The sequence below is a fragment of the Delphinapterus leucas genome, chromosome 1 (assembly GCF_059928025.1).
Source record: "Delphinapterus leucas isolate spDelLeu-1000000601 "Yukka" chromosome 1, BTC_Dleu_Yukka2, whole genome shotgun sequence".
Classification (NCBI taxonomy): domain Eukaryota; kingdom Metazoa; phylum Chordata; class Mammalia; order Artiodactyla; family Monodontidae; genus Delphinapterus; species Delphinapterus leucas.
This window is the reverse complement of record NC_143129.1, coordinates 34,950,482-34,966,947: the sequence shown is the minus strand read 5'-3', so window position 1 is coordinate 34,966,947 and position 16,466 is coordinate 34,950,482. Positions and strand designations below refer to the sequence as shown.

Genomic DNA, 16,466 nt, shown 5'->3' with positions numbered 1-16,466 from the left:
AAATATTGTATATTAATGCATATATGTGGAACCTAGAAAAATAGTACAACTGAACTGGTTTGCAGGGCAGAAATAGAGACAAAGATGTAGAGAACACGTATGGACACCAAGGGCGGAAAGTGGCAGTGGGGCATGGTGGTGTGATGAATTGGGAGATTGGGATTGACATATATATACAGATATGTATAAAATGGATAACTAATAAGAACCTGCTGCATAAAAAATTAAAATAAAATTCAAAAATTCAAAAAAAAAAAAAAGAAGACATGTACCCCAATGTTCATTGCAGCACCATTTACAATAGCCAGGACATGGAATCTACATAAATGTCCACTGACAGATGTATGGATAAAGAAGATGTGGTACATATATATAATGGAGTATTACTCAGTCATAAAAAGAAATGAAATTGGGTCATTTGTAGAGATGTAGATGGACCTAGAATCTGTCATACAGAGTGAAGTAAGTCAGAAAAGATAAACAAATGTCGCATATTGATGCATATATGTGGAATCTAGAAAAATGGTACAGATGAACCTATTTGCAGGGTAGGAATAGAAATGCAGACATAGAGTACTGATGTGTGGACACAGGCTGGCAGGGCAGGGTGGGATGAATTGGGAGATTAGATTTGACATAAATATACTATCATGGGTAAAATAGGTAGCTAGTGGGAACCTGCTGTATAGCAAAGGGAGCTCAGCCCGGTGCTCTGTGATGGCCTAGTTGGTGGGATGGGAGGGGGAGGTCCAAGAGAGAGGGGGTGTGTGTATGCATATGGCTGATTCACTTCACTCTGTGGCAGAAACTAACACACAACACTGTAAAGCAATTATGCTCCAATAAAAAAAAAAAGAGAAAGAAATATAATCATTTGATAACAAAAGAAAGAGTGGATAAAACAAGTAATCTTACATCTTAATGATAGAGATCCTTTGTAATACAATTTGTACTACCTATCCAAATTTAAAATGCATATACCCTGTGACCTAACAATTCCATTTCTAGGAATTTAAAGATATCCTCCTACGTATGCTTAAATATATATACATATCCATTGTGGCACTGCTTATTAAAATAACAAAACCCCCAAAGAACATAAATGTCCATTAAATCAATAAAGAACTGATTACGTTAACTATATACCCATATAATGAATGCTATGCAGCCATGGATCTATACATCTTAATATGTAAAGAGGTCCAGAAAAAAACTGTTTAAAGCACAAAGACAAGGTGCAAAACCATCTCTATATGCTCCCATTTGTGAGAAAAAGGGAGAGTTATACAGATATATATAACACTCATAAATATATGTATATATATGAATATATACATATACACACATAGGCGTATATAAAATCATAATTCTGGAAAGATATACAAAAACATGGCAGCAGTGTTTGCCCCTGAGCAAGGAGATCCAGGGTCTGCAGTAAGAGGGAGATTATGTTTCATTTTAAGACTCTGCATTTGTATATTTTTGTCATCTGTATATATCAGTTTTTCAATTGCATAAACAGTTGCTTAAAAAGGCAAGAATCTAATGGAATAACTTGGAGATATGGGAGCAATAAAACAAGCAAAGTTGACTGAGGTAAATCTAAGATGATGAGTTTTGTAGATTAACCTTGAGGGAAGAGATCTTCAACCTACTGTAGAGGGCTCTTCCTGTTAGTCAACCAAGTCGCACATTTTAATTCATTTACTTTTTATAAAACTCTATGGTATATGTACTATTATCATCACTATCACTTTACAGATGACACAGGCAGGTTAAGTGACCAAGATGGCATAGTGGGTGGCCAAATGGAGATGCATACTCAGGTTTCTTGGATGCTACGCCTGCGCACACTCTTGGGCATCACACACACAAAACTGCACCTCGACCTTTGCTACCAGGGCTCTGAAACGTCTCAATGGCTTGTATGGCTTTGGCAAACTACAATTTCTATTTTATTTTATTTTTATAAAAGTCAAAGCCTCACCAGATGTGGTTTATACCAAAAAAAGATATTTCTGGCACTGGGTACTATCTGTCTTTGTGAATGTGACTCAAAAAATAAGTGAACGATATAATGTTTCACTTGGTAAAGCGGCTTGCCATTTTCTACATATATATTAACTGACTTTCATGTCACAACAGCCTGGAAGAAGAGTCGTCATCAATTTATAAATGAGAATACTAAGGCTTCATTTAGGGACCTGCTTTCCTTGAAGGGGCAGAAACGGGACTGACCCCGGGTCTTTTGAACCTAATTTTAGTGGTCCAAACACACTGCTACATTGAGTGTGAATAACATCTGAAAACTAGCTTAGAGCATGCAGGTGAGGTTTAATTGCAGACTCTTTGCTTGCAGCAGCCTTTTCTTTTAGATTCACAGTTCAAAGTTCCTACTCTGTAATATGACCCCATTCTTCAGTGATGCTTTCTAAATATTCAAGCTGTTCTGAATTTCAAAAGTTTTGCAACTTTGGAAGCTGAGTTCCAGTGAATTCTTCAGCAGGTTTTTCTTTTAAAACTTTGTTCTTCTCCATATACTCTTTGTAATCATGGCAATTACTTTAATTGAAAGTTCCAATTACAAAGTTTTTCTAATTACAGGTCTATAAACAAATATAAAAATATCCATTAGGCACATCCAGCTAGGTTTTCTTTTTATTTATCTCCCCTCTCCCTTTGTCAGTGTTCCCCTTGCCTCAGTTTAAGGGCTGGGCTCTTCACTATTATTGTGAGATGTCCTTCCTGCAAAGGCAGCTGAAACAGGCTATCTGTGGAAAAGAAAAAGACAGCTGTGCTTTCTGTGCCCAACGCCATTCATGATGCTCAGATATGGCTGTGCCTGGAAGGGTTCAATGAACTTTTTAAAAAATATATACCACATTCAAATAATGTTTTTGCAAAAAAAACCTGGCAACAGGAAATGTCAACATCGTTAATCATATATTAAGTTTCATTAAAATTAAAACTCTGAAATAATTAGCTTCTGCTGCTTCCCAAGTGGTAATTATAGACCATCAGGAAGTATCACACTCTCTTGAATTTCCTCCTTTAAACATTAAATGCTAAAGATAAAACATTATTTAAAAAATAATCTTTTAGATTTTAACTATGGTAACATAAACAATACTTCCTGGGCACTGGGCTAATCAAATCTCTCATAATTCAGGAAATTTGAATTTTACTTCACTCAGTGGTGAAATTAAGATGTTAATTGTAAGGCCAACTGGCCCGAGGCAGGGGAACACAATCAGATTCACAGGTTGCATCAGACCGAAACTCTCCGGACCACCCAGTTCCAGAAACTGACCTGGAGACTTTCCGGACCACCCAGTTCCAGGAACTGACCTGGGGACTTTACACCCGGCCCAGCCTTCCTGCCTTTCGAGGGGTGGGACTAACGGTCCCCCAGGATACCCGAAAAGACCACCAAATAAGGAATACCCTGTGCCCTCCCAGATTCACCACACCCCTTTCCCTTCTTCCCCTATAAAATCTTGCCCAACCCTCGCCCAGGTACGACTTCTCTGGCCCCTTTCTCTCGGACCAGTGAACCTCGCCCCGGAGCGCTCCCTAATAAAGCTCACTTGAAGCTTTCCTCTGTTTCGTGGTGCCGTTTGTTAAGATCTGACCTTACGTTAATAAGTGACATTTCAAATGAAAGAGTTCAGAAGCATAAAAATATCTATATTTAAATTTTTGAAGATTTTTCTTTCATTTAAAATTCAGCATTTATCTTCCATTCCCAATTACTATTAAACATTATTTATTCAATGCTAGTTAGAAAACATATGTGTTAGATTATTATATTTTAGGAATCCTTCAGCGGGTTTCTTTTTTTACCCCACTTCCATATCTTTAAGTATATAATCTATAACCTTCAGTTTCTTCTCTCATGATCCCCAGTTATTCTCACAAAATGAATTACACCATGGGGGGGATAATAAATTTATCAAGATGGTACATATTATCTCAATGAATAGTGTATTGTTAAATAATACTAAATAGTATTATAACAGTATTAAAAACAACATTGTTTTTACATGGAAATTATTGCCCATTAAAAAAGAGTAGCTGCTCAGTCCTGATGTGTGAAACACTATAAGACACAAAGAGAGAAAAACAGATGGTGACCCTTGTTCTCAGGGAGTTTCTGATCTTTGATGGGACAACATAAAAATAGAAATGCTGATAGCACCAGCAGAAGGCCAAATCTGCCATTAAAGAGATGAAATGGCCTTGAATTTGTGGAAAGGGGGCAAAGGAGTGAGATGCAGGTGGGGTACCTCAGCCCAGGTCCCTGGGAAAATGCAAATATCCTTACAATGAGTAAAGGCTCAAAACAGAAAGAAAACAGCATGTAGTGAGTGCCTAAGTGATATCAAGCAAGGTTCTAAGTGCTCTACATTAACACTGTGTGAGTAGAAAGAGCTAGACTAGTTGGTGCACAAGGAGAGAAGACGACAAGAGAGGAATCATGGCCTGAGCTAGGGATTTTGTAATCACTTGATGAGAGGTAGAGGTGAAATCATAGGAATGACTCTCTGCCAAAGCTGAGAGTAGGAAATGAGAAAGAACAAGATTTGAATATTGCCTGTATCTGTAAGTGGGCAATGAAAAGGGTACGAGAAATTGAATATATGAATGGACAAAAGCCAGATCATATATAAAAACAGAATTCAGACCCACAAAGTGCAGCAAGCTGACCAAAAAACCAATCTCTTATCTATGATAACTAGCCCAGGAATCCAGCCTGTACAGGTCAGACATATAGAAAGTGAGACTACTATCTCTAGTGACAATCCACAAAGCCAAACAATAACTTCTGCCACCAAAATGACCAGGACTTGATTAATAACTGATAGCTTCCCTAATTTTTGTCCATGCTTCCAACTTAGAATCAACCAGAGAGAGATAAATATGCTCCCTTAGTCCATCACATAGGATGCCTCACTTCTAACAAAGTTAGCTCACCTCCAGCATCCCCAGGCCAACAGCTTCCAATAAGGGCACACCTGAAGCCTTCCTTTTTCCACTGTAAAGCTTTCCCCCTCCTCTGCTTGACTTTGAGCCTCTACCAAATGCAACTGATGGTGACTGACTCCCTTACTATAGTAAGCTCTGAATTTGGTTGGTCTTAATTTATTTCCACAAGATTATTGGCATAGACAGAGATGGTTAGCTTTGGAAAAGGCAAGAGAAATCTCTTCCTCTGAATAAAAATGGGAGGAGGGAAGGATGAGTGAAGACACTTGGGAATTCTGAGTTGGCAAGAAAGCTGAAGGAGTTTTACAGAGGTGGATGCCATTTCTCAATTAAACTAATCTCTAAACAGAGATTCAGGAGAAGTAAGGTTAGGGCTGTAAGTGAGTGAAAGGAGTTTAGAACTGGGGAAAGACAAGGGGGAGCCAATAAGAAATGGGTAAAATGCTCAGAGCAATCTACAGACTTAATGCAATCCCTATCAAAATAACCATGGCATTTTTCATAGAACTAGAACAAATAACCCTCAAATTTATATGGAATCCAAAAATTCCCTGAATAGCCAAAGTAATTTTGAGAAAAAAGTACAAAACTGGAGGTATAAAGCACCCAGCGTTCAGACTATACTACAAAGCTACAGTAATCAGAACAGTATGGCACTGGAACAAAAACAGGCACATAGATCAATGGAACAGAATAGAGGGCCCAGAAATAAACCCACACAATTGTGGTCAATTAATCTATGACAAAAGAGGCAAGAATAAACAATGAGGAAAAGACATTCTCTTCAGTGGGTGGTGCTGGGAAAACTGGACAGCTACATGTAAAAGAGTGAAATGAAAACACTTTCTTATACAATATACAAAAATAAACTCAAAATAGACTGGAGACCTAAATGTAAGACCAGATACCATAAAGCTCCTAGAAGAAACCATAAAGCTCCTAGAAGAAAGCATAAAGCAGAACACACTTTGACATAAATAGATGCAATATCTTTTTGGATCTGTCTCCTAAAGCAAAGGAAACAAAAGCAAAAATAAACAAATGAGACCTTATTACACTTCAAAGCTTTTGCACAGCAAAGGAAACCACTGACAAAACAAAAAGATTACCTACTGAATGGAAGAAAATATTTGAATGTGATATGAACAATAAGGGGTTAATATCTGAAATATATAAACAGTTCATACAACTCAACATCAAAAAAAATAACCCAATTAAAAAATGGGCAGAAGTCCTGAACAGATATTTTTCCAAAAGGACATGCAGATGGCCAACAGGCACATAAAAAGATGCTCAACATCACTAGTCACTAGAGAAATGCAAATCAAAACCACGAGTTATCATCAAAAAGAACACAAATAACAAACATTGGCAGGCTTCCCTGGTGGCGCAGTGGTTAAGAATCCTCCTGCCAATGCAGGAGGCACGGGTTCGAGCCCTGGGTCCGGGAAGATCCCACATGCCACGGAGCAACTAAGCCTGTGCACCACAACTACTGAGCCTGTGCTCTAGAGCCTGAGAGCCACAACTACTGAAGCCCGCGCACCTAGAGCCCGTGCTCTGCAACAAGAGAAGCCCCCGCAATGAGAAGCCTGCACACCTCAGCGAAGAGTAGCCCCTGCTCACCACAACTAGAAAAGCCCACGCGCAGCAACGAAGACCCAATGCAGCCAAAAAAAACCCCCCCAAAAAACATTGGCGAGGATGTGAAGTAAAGGGAACCCTTGTACACTGTTGGTGGGAATGATGTAAATTGATGCGGCCACTATGGAAAACAGTATGGAGGTTTCTCTAAAACAGAACTACCATGTAACCCAGCAATTCCACTCCTGTGTATATATCCAAAGAAAACAAAACCACTAATTCAAAAACATACATGTACCCCAGTGTTCACAGCAGCATTATTCAATATAGCCAAGATAAAGAAGCAACCTGAGTAACCATCAACAGATGAATGGATAAAGAGGATGTGAGATATATATATATATATATCCCATTATCCCATTATATATATAACTCAGTCATAAAAAAGAATGGGGTTTTGCCATTTGCAACAACGTGGACAGACCTGGAGGGTATTATGCTTAGTGGAATAAGTCAGATGGAGATAGACAAATACTGTATGTTATCACGTGGATGTGGCATCTAAAAATTAAAACTGATGAATATAACAAAACAGAAACAGACTCACAGATATAGAAAACTAGTGGTTACCGGTGGGGAAAGGGAAGTGGGGAGGGGCAAGATAGGGTTAAGGCATTAAGAGGTACAAACTAATATGTATAAAGTAAATAAGCTACAAGGATATATTGTACAACACAGGTAATATAGCCAATATTTTATAATAACCTTAAATGGAGTATAATCTATAAAAATATTTAATCATTATGTTGTATACTCAAAATGAATATTGTAAATCAATTATACTTCAATTAAAAAAATGGGTAAATTGGCTCTTTTTTGTTTAATATAGTGGATTAAACCTAAGTGCTATCTCCTCTCTTTCTAGAGATTCTAGAATATTCTGTAATAAATGGATATTGGCATTAAAAAAGGAAAAAAACACATCAAGAAAGTTATAAAGGAAATAGGTTCACTGTGAGCTAAAACAGAGAAACTAGGAGAGAATGTAAAATAAATGTTCTAGAGCCAGTTTTTGCTTTTACTCCACATTTCATCATTACTGTTTGTTTAGTACATTAGGAATCTATTTGTAGTACCAGGTGCTCTAGGCTTTTAAATTCTTTCATGTTTCCTTGGGGGTGGGGGTGTAGACAAACTTTTCTCTTTCTCTTTAGACAGTCAGAAAAGTGCTCAGATGTCAAATATGAAGCCAAAAACCAAGTCTTCTAAACTTGGGAGCAACACTGATTTAGAAACACAGGTGGGCTTGTCAATATAAACCATGGTAGATCAAAGTGAATATAAATAAAGGAAAAAACTTGTAGTTTAAGGAGAGGATAAAAAATGGATGAAAAACTTCCTTATTTTGGAGCAAAATTAAATGGAACTTAAAAGGGGACTGCAAACACCTGCAATGAACTTATGTCCCTTAATAAAAAGAACAGTCAAAAAAAAAAATACTCTGTTGTGGCCTATATGGGAAAAGAATCTAAAAAGGAGTGGATATATGTATATGTATAACAGATTCACTTTGCTGTACACCTGAAACTAGCACAACGTTGTAAATCAACTATACTCCAAAAAAACCTAAAATTTAAAAAAGAACAGGCAACATTTATTGCGCATTTATTATATGACAGATATGAAAGGTACTTGTATTAACATATTTAGTCCTTACAGAAACCTTTCAAGTAGGACATAATAACTGTCTTCATTATATAGCTGAAGAAAATGTGGTATAGTAAAACTGAGAAACTTGCCCAAAATTGCAATTCTCCTAAGTAATACAGCCAAATTCAAACCCTGGAAATTTGGCTCCTACAGTCCATGTTCTTATTCCTATAATATGAAAGGAAGGAAAGGAAAGAGGATGAAGGAATATTGCTCAGTCACAAAAGCAATTTAAAAAGCTTTTCCTCTACTGTCATTGTTATCTATCACCAATACCCTTGGGGGACAATCTAATGACACCCTTAGAGCTTGGGTTTTGACATTTAATAGAATCCTCCATGAAAGGAACCATGGCTCATTAGAGAGTAGACAGTACCATGTCCCAGAGCCAGAAAATTCAAAATGGGACTAGAACAGCTTCTTGCTGCCAGAATGCAAGGCTGCTCTCAGAGATATCTGGAATAATGTCCAAAAGACATTGCACATGTACAAAAGACAGCTCCTACTAGCCAAGAATAAAAATTGGGGCATTAAAAGGGAAAAAAATGATTAAAGTCTATTGGAACAAGTTGTGTCTGTTAAGATAGCTCTAAGGTCATGACACTAAATGAGAAAGTACAAAATATTAGGAGGTGATTGTCAGTGCCTAAAGAGGTCTCACAATACTATCTTCTGGAAATGTTGTATATTGATGATACAAATGATATATGTCCTATACTGGAGCTGCAACTGAGTTATTAATAGAAATATAGATATAGCTATGGATATAGTGTATTATTTTAAGTAAGTAAATAATAGATCAGAGGAAGAAATTCAGAAGATGTGAAAAACATAAAATAGAGAAGCCAGCTTTGTAATAGAGAAATTGTAAAATTTAGAAAATATACATAAAGTGTGTGTGTGAAGGGATGCCCTATTACGGCCCTTACTATACTTTCTGTAGCCAAACCTTGGTGGTCTAGGCCACCCCTTATTAGAGAACCACTGTGGTAACTTATACATTAATTACCCAGCCTAAAATATTACACGTGTTACATTTTAAACAGACCCAAGTCCATTCACATTAGGGTGAAAGGAAATTACTGGGTTCAGGAATAGTGGGGATTATATACATAGACCGAGTTGGTCCATCCCCTTCATGCTTCAGACCAAATGGGCACAGGCTAAAATGGATAGGCAGATTTGTGGGCAAGAGTGGGCCCAACCAGGGCAGTAGTCACCCAGACACAGAACTGATTTAGAAGGATGACAGGCAAGTGGGAGGAAGTCCAGGAGCAAGGGCTGCTTTAATTATCTGGATAGAATAGGTGGCAAGCGTCCATCAATATGTTTAGAAGTCAATGACAGCCCACCCAAAATTTTATGTTTACTCAGCTTGTTTAATGAGGGTTTACAGAAGTTAGTTACCATGTTATGGGAATTGGGCCTGAGATGGAAGAGAAGCAGGGTGCAAACTCGTTCTGTGTGAATTTATCCAGGAGGCGTGGTAAAGAAAAGTCCCTTTTCTAGTAAGTGTCTAATGATCTCTCTAATAAGTGGGCCAGTAACAACCCAAAACAACTGACGTAGGATTTCTCCAGGAGAGGAGAGACAGATGTAGCTGTAAAATGAAAAATGGAGGCCTGTCATCTGAATGGGTGAATGTCCCAAGGTGAGCAGGTGTTCTGTGTGGGAGCAGCAGTGGGAGGTAAGCTCCAGCATCTCTACTGGTCCCTGAGGATGTGACATGTGGGAAACTTCACAGTGCATGGTTACCTCTTGCAGGAATGGTGTAAAATAATAATTAGGGGCACTAGTGAATCATAAAATAGCCAAAACACAGGATGTATACAACCTAAACTGGCAGTTGAAGCCATTCTTGACTCTCCAGTGTTGCCCCAGAGGCCAATGAAATATCATTTCTTAGTGAAAACTAGAAATTTTGCCTTTCACTCCTTCAGGTAATCAAGTGACATGGAGGTTTATATTTATAGAGACTGAATCAGCAATTAAAAACACACTGGGAAATATGGAAAGTACACATAAATTCAGTACAGAGAGACAGAGAAATAGGTCAAAGTCACTTACTGAGGTCAAAAGATCTTGCTTCTGGGCATAACAACTGAGGTTGGTTGAAACGCACTTTGGAAGATAAGTTTAGAGCAGTTATTTTATTGATTTGTATGGAAAACTATAATCAAGGGTATCATTATTCTACTATTAGAGTATTATCGAAGCTAAGTAATAAAAAGAGGAAGAGAAATAAAATAAGAAGTCAGGAAAAAATAAATCACAAATAGGACATTATTTATAAGGAGATACATTTTTTTAGAAAGACATATAAAAGTTGGGAAAACACTGAGTGGGCAGTATGATTTGGAGTGGGAATCTTTCAGAGGACAGAAAGGTATCTAGGCTAGTTAGTAGAAACAAAATGAATTAAAGTAATATATTTAGAAAAGAGTACACTGGATGAGGAGACCTTGGAAAGAGGCTGTCAAAACAGTGTGAAGCCGCGGACAGACTGCAGAATGTCTTGTACTCTTTCAACTTTCAGGAGTGAGGAGAGCTACAAACACAGAAGGAGCTTAATTACAAGGTAGTTAGATCGCAGCAAAGGTTGCACCGAGCAAGTAGCACTTGCTCAGCAAGGAGAAGAACATAAAGAGAAAACTCTGTGAGTGAAGTAAATGGTAATTGGAAGCTGAGCACCATGTGACCTCCTCAGTGCCACCTTGAGGGTAGATAGAGTCTAGAAAGGTTATGACGGGAAAAGGTCATGAGAGGAGGACTGCAACTTTGTACAGATGGGGTAAGTTGAGACTGGCATGCTAGAGCTTCTGCAGATTGGCAGTTTTGCCTTCTGGTCTATGTCAGCTCCAGCGTACTCGGTGGGTGCATCTCCAAATGATGTCACTTATTTTACTGGGGGCATTCCTACCTGGAGGAACCTAGGACTGAAGAACATGGAACTTGCTCTCTGCAGGCTGCTGCAGGGTTGGAGCAATGGTTGAGGCTGCCCTGTGGGCAAGGATGGGTGGAACTAGGAGTCAACCAGTTTAAGAACTGGCAGCATGGTTGAGACACAAGATCCAAGGAGGCAAGTAAGACTACATCATGCTTCAGGAAGTATCACAGACACACTGGTCATGGTCTAGCAAATGGATAAAAAGAAAATTAAAACAGAAGGGGCTGATAGTATAGGAGGAGGTTTAGGGAACTGGGAGACTGAATATGCAAATCAGTAATGGCCAGTCCATATATATATTTGTGTGTGTATGTGTGTGTATATACATATATATATATACAGTAGAACTCTGAGTCACAACCTGCAGCAACCTGCCCAGGAAACCAACTTCTTATCTCTAATAACCAGCCCAGCCTGCTATAAGTCAGACTTGTAGGAAGTAGGATTGCTATCTCTAGTAATAATCCAGGAGGCTAAATAATAACTTCTGAAACCAAAATGGCCATAACTAAAAATGGCCATAACAATAACTGCCAGCTTCCCTAACTTTTGTCCCTGCTTCCAATTTAGGACCAACCAGAGAAAGCCAAGTATGTACCCCTAACCCATCACGTAGGATGCCTGCATCTAGTTAGCCCACCTCCAGCTCCCCCAGGCCAACAGCCTCCAGTTAGGCCACACCACTATGAAGCTTGCCCCCTCCTCTGCCTGCCTCTGAGTCTCTGCTAAAGCACAAATGACTGAGGCGAACTGACTCGCCATAGCAAGCTCTGAATAAATAGCAACTGTTTTCATGTTTACTTCGCTCATTCTCATATGTTTGTCCTCTTTGTTCACCTCCACAGAACCAAAGACTAACTAAAATCAAGATAAAGAGTAGATTCAGGATAAGTGCCAAAGTGGGGGGAATAGGAAGCTAGCTGTGAACAGAGAAGGGGGATTCTGCACTCTTAGGAATGGACAGGGAGAGGGCTGACATTTATTTCTTGCTTGCTATGAGCTTCCTGCAGCTTGGTTATGGGTTTATACAACTTACTGAAGCCTCATAAAACGCTGTGAGAGAGATTTTTTTTAATCCACCACTTTTAAGGGAAATAAAACTAAAATAGTTTTCATAATTTATCAGGAGTGGAGCAGCGTCCAAGGCCAGGTTTCCTCTTTCCACTCTGTCAGGCCACTCCCCCAAACCTCCTCTGACTTTCCCACTGCACTTCTGACCACAGAGAATCACTATGCTTGTCTCATGAACTATGGTGTAACTCCTTGTTCAGTCCTTTGTTGTTCTGCAAAAAGGTGATGAATGACATAATTATGTTAATATCTTGCCCAAGTTTACAGAGTCAGTAAGTGGTAGAATATAGATTTGAATCCAGATCTTTCAAATTTCAAAGTCCATGGTCTTTCACTACATTAGGCTACCTCAGAGGTGGAGTAGTTTGCTAGCAGGTGCAAAAAAGGCAAAGTGGACATTAAATTTATTGACCTGAGGTGGTTAAAAGCAGTAAGGTTAGGGTACTGGAAGTAAATTTTACAGTTACTAAGGACAGTGGCAAGGGATGGGACTGGTGGCTGGAAGATCTATTAGCCAGGCACAAAAGAAGGAGAGAGACAGTCCTGGTAGAAGGTAACGTTGCCTATGGTGATAAGGAGACAGTGGCTGATATAAGAAAAGTTCATCAAATTAAAATGAGAATCACTGAGGGAAGATGGTAGGGCAATGGACTGTCCCACTGGAGACTGGGACTGGATTGGGGTGTAAGGAATTGCAGTTGCCCTGCCTCCACCCTGTGCTTTGGATAGAGGAGAAAAAGCAGAAGCTTCTCAGGATGTTAGGAGAAAGCCAGACACCACCCGGGCAGATATACAAAAGTGCCTATTACAAGGCTGAGAATGTAGGAGAACAGAAATGCAGGGCATAGGGGATGAGACTATAGAAGAGAGGAAGATCTGGAGGGGCTGCAAGTTCTGGAAAAGACAGTTGCATGTAGGGGTGCAACAAAGTAATCAGGGTAGTGATTCCAACTACTCGGGGGAAAGGAAGCAGGAGCATAGTTGGTAATTGGGAGAATATGTTCTAGATGGAGGGAGAAGCAATGTTGGGTCATCAGGATTTAGTTATTGACTGAGATAGAAGAAATAACCAGACCGATATTCCAGTTGTATGAGTTAAAAAATCAAAATTAGATTAAATTATAGCTTCCCCCAAATGAAAAGAGGCATAATTCGAAGGCCCCCAACTTTTTTGTTGAAAACTACCAATATCTGGCAATGTTTGCTAAAAGGCCCTGGGTATTTTGTCTTCAGGAAGTCATCATAGTTTGACCTTTACAAAGTTACTTTCTAGGTTCTGGGGTTTGCCATTTAAAGTACTCAGCAGTCTTCATTACAGGTGACGTGAGAGAGAGGGGTAGAGGCATTCCACTGAGGAAGTATGAGTCACTGGACCCTTGCCCACAGAATGTTTATATTTGTCATGTAACAGGATTAGCACAAGGTATTGATGAAGATGGAGTGATCAGGAGGTAGATGATGACGACCTGCTGTTTTTCTACTGCTTTCCTTATAATCCCAATATAATTTTTCTCCCAAATTCAGTCTGGGAAACAAACATATTTAGGAACACCTATCTAACATGAAGGAAAAAATCTAAAATGTATACTGATTTCTCTCTTGTATCCTTTGTTCTGTATAATACTGTTGCCTAGTAATTAAACTATAATGTATCATGGGTTAAAACCCCCAAAATTTCAATTGTCTTTTCCAGACTTTTTTTTTCTGTCAGACATTGAACCCTCAAGGCAAAATATCCAGGATAAAAACTCACATATACATTACGAGGCTGTGGTTGATCTTTGAAGCTAGAAAAGAGGGGCACTTTGACTAATGCTTTCCAAAGGGAAAAATAACATTTAAAATTCATTATAAGCTCTAAGTTATAATAACCATTGTAATTTTATGGCCTCACTTCGGCTTTACAGCAACATGTACATAAAAATAAGCCTCTTACTTCTCTGCCCCCTCTTGGTACTTTCCTACATTCTCCTACCAACCTCAAAAAATAAAGTAGGGCTCAGGGAAGAGTTGGATGAGGAGATTTATATGGATAAAACCATGCTGTGATTGCTCTGCAGTCAGAAGTGACCCTAGGGAAATGTTATTCAATGTACTCAAAGAGAAAAAATACAGAAATATAATGGTAAAGTTGTTGTAATTTCTGGATTAAAAATAAATTTTGTGCTAAATTGGGACAGATTGAGGAGACCTGTGTCTTCTCATAGACATGCTTATTTATTTAATCCCTAATTTTAAGTGGGAATTTTTCCTGAGATGTGTGTTTAACTTCTAATTGAAATAACAACTAGCATGGTGTCCTTTGTCCATTGGGGCCTTCATTTTTGCCAAGCTCATTATGGAACAAATCAAAACCTCATACACAGTGGTGTCCAGGATGCAGATTGTTACAAAATTTCATTTTGTCAACCACTCCTTTCTACAGAATATGCCCAAACTGTAAAGTGAATTAAATCATTACTCATTTTTATTCCCTTGGTCTAAATAAAAGTAAGAGCATCAGTGGACAGTGAGTCATGTCTCAGTTTAACCCAGTGGGAAGTTGGGTGACCATGTGTGTTTATGATATTTTTCTCTCCACTCTCCAGGACCCTCTTTAACTTTCTCACCCACTCCCTAAAAGAGAATTTTTAAATTTTTGTTTGTTACCTCTTACCGACATTTATTTTGACAATTTTTTTCTGAGAGCCCATCCTCATCCTCTCCCATGATGTCCACGGCTGAAAATATCAATGCAACGAGAATGGCAAAGCAGCACACCAGTGCAAAGATGACGATGCACTTCTGCTGGGACTGCAAGAGAGAAAGAAGAAAAAGAAAAGTAAGTAAAGCACCTTTTGCTTAGGAAACTCAAGATGTGGCAGCTTTTCAAAGTTCCAGGCAAAACCCTTTGGGGAATAATTAGTTTTGTCACTGCCAGAGAAGGGCCGCTCTCTGGGTGAAATGCCTAAGACCTTTATGCTTATTCCTCAACATAGCTTTCAAATCCCTGCCAAATATGTTAGAATCTATTAAATAATTTAGGTGCTGCATCAAGATTTCCAAACGAATTTGCTCTTCTTTCTAATCAAAAGTAGTCCAGAAAAGATCACTACAAGACCCATTATTGCAAATTAAAAATGAAACACAGGGTGGCTCAATAATTATTCTCTGTCTCCTGTTATTACCACCATTTTCCAAACTCTATGCAAACTGCATTCAAACTCTGTATCTTCTTGCTTTTCCCATCTCATCTTGCTCTAAGATATTTATGGCATGATGACTTCAGGAAAGATGCCCTTGTGGTCAGTATGAATTCTGCACTTTGATCAGAAAATTAAATCTATCAGAGCCCAGCATCATGGGTCATTAGGCAACATCATTCATTTCAAAACACTGAATAAAATCTTAACCAACATTCACACTCTTGATACGGTTTTCACTTAGAAACACAAGCTCAAGTTCCAGGTGGTCAAAGAAAATCACATCCTTATCTTTAGGCCCAAGTGTTGGAATTCAAGACATCCCTATCTCCAGGGGTTCACGGTCAAAGGTGGCGTAAGATAAGGCCATGTTAACTAGGCAAAGCCATGACCACTGGGACAAATAATTTTGCCTGCTTTCAATTTATTAGGTAAATCTGGATGGGGAGGAGAGGAGAAAGAAGAATTTTTAAGTCTTTGTGCAGCTTCTAGGAACTATTTTCAGAAGGGGTAAGGGTGACCTTTGACCAGGAAGCCAGAAGCACTTTCTTAGTGATAGGATACATACATACACAGACATGCATGCACATGTGCACACACACACACACACACACACATTTCAGAGCTTTGTTAAAACCAGCTGGCTTTGCCTCCTCCTACCACCCTCCTGCCCTTCATCCCTGTAGCCACATAGTCTCCAAAGAATCAAGGAACCTCCTAAAGTCCAGTTTGTCCAGGGGCAGCCTCAGGTTACAGATTACAGAGAAAGACGTAGTCGGGAAATAATGTTGTCTCTGTGACCAGGCACTACAGATCAAATGGTTGTTTCCTTTTAGTGTTTTCTCATCCTCCCTCAGGTCTTCTCTCATAGTAGACCCTATTCCAAGTCCATTCTTGCTTGTCATTATGCTCTTTTCCGACTGGCACACTCAGAGAGGAAGTGGGGGAAAGCCCAAGGAAGATACACCATTGTTCTTTAACCCTAG

General features: G+C 38.9%; 1 protein-coding gene across 1 annotated transcript in view; it reads right to left on the bottom strand.

Moving 5' to 3' along the window:
• The window catches only part of PLD5 (phospholipase D family member 5), a 270,932-nt gene extending 255,819 nt beyond the window's left edge, over positions 1–15,113 (bottom strand). Inside the window, 1 exon segment of the mRNA XM_089907920.1 lies at positions 14,955–15,113. Coding sequence (XP_089764046.1) covers positions 14,955–15,007 — 53 coding nt within the window. The 5' untranslated portion in view covers positions 15,008–15,113.
• Between the last annotated feature and the right edge of the window lie 1,353 nt (positions 15,114–16,466).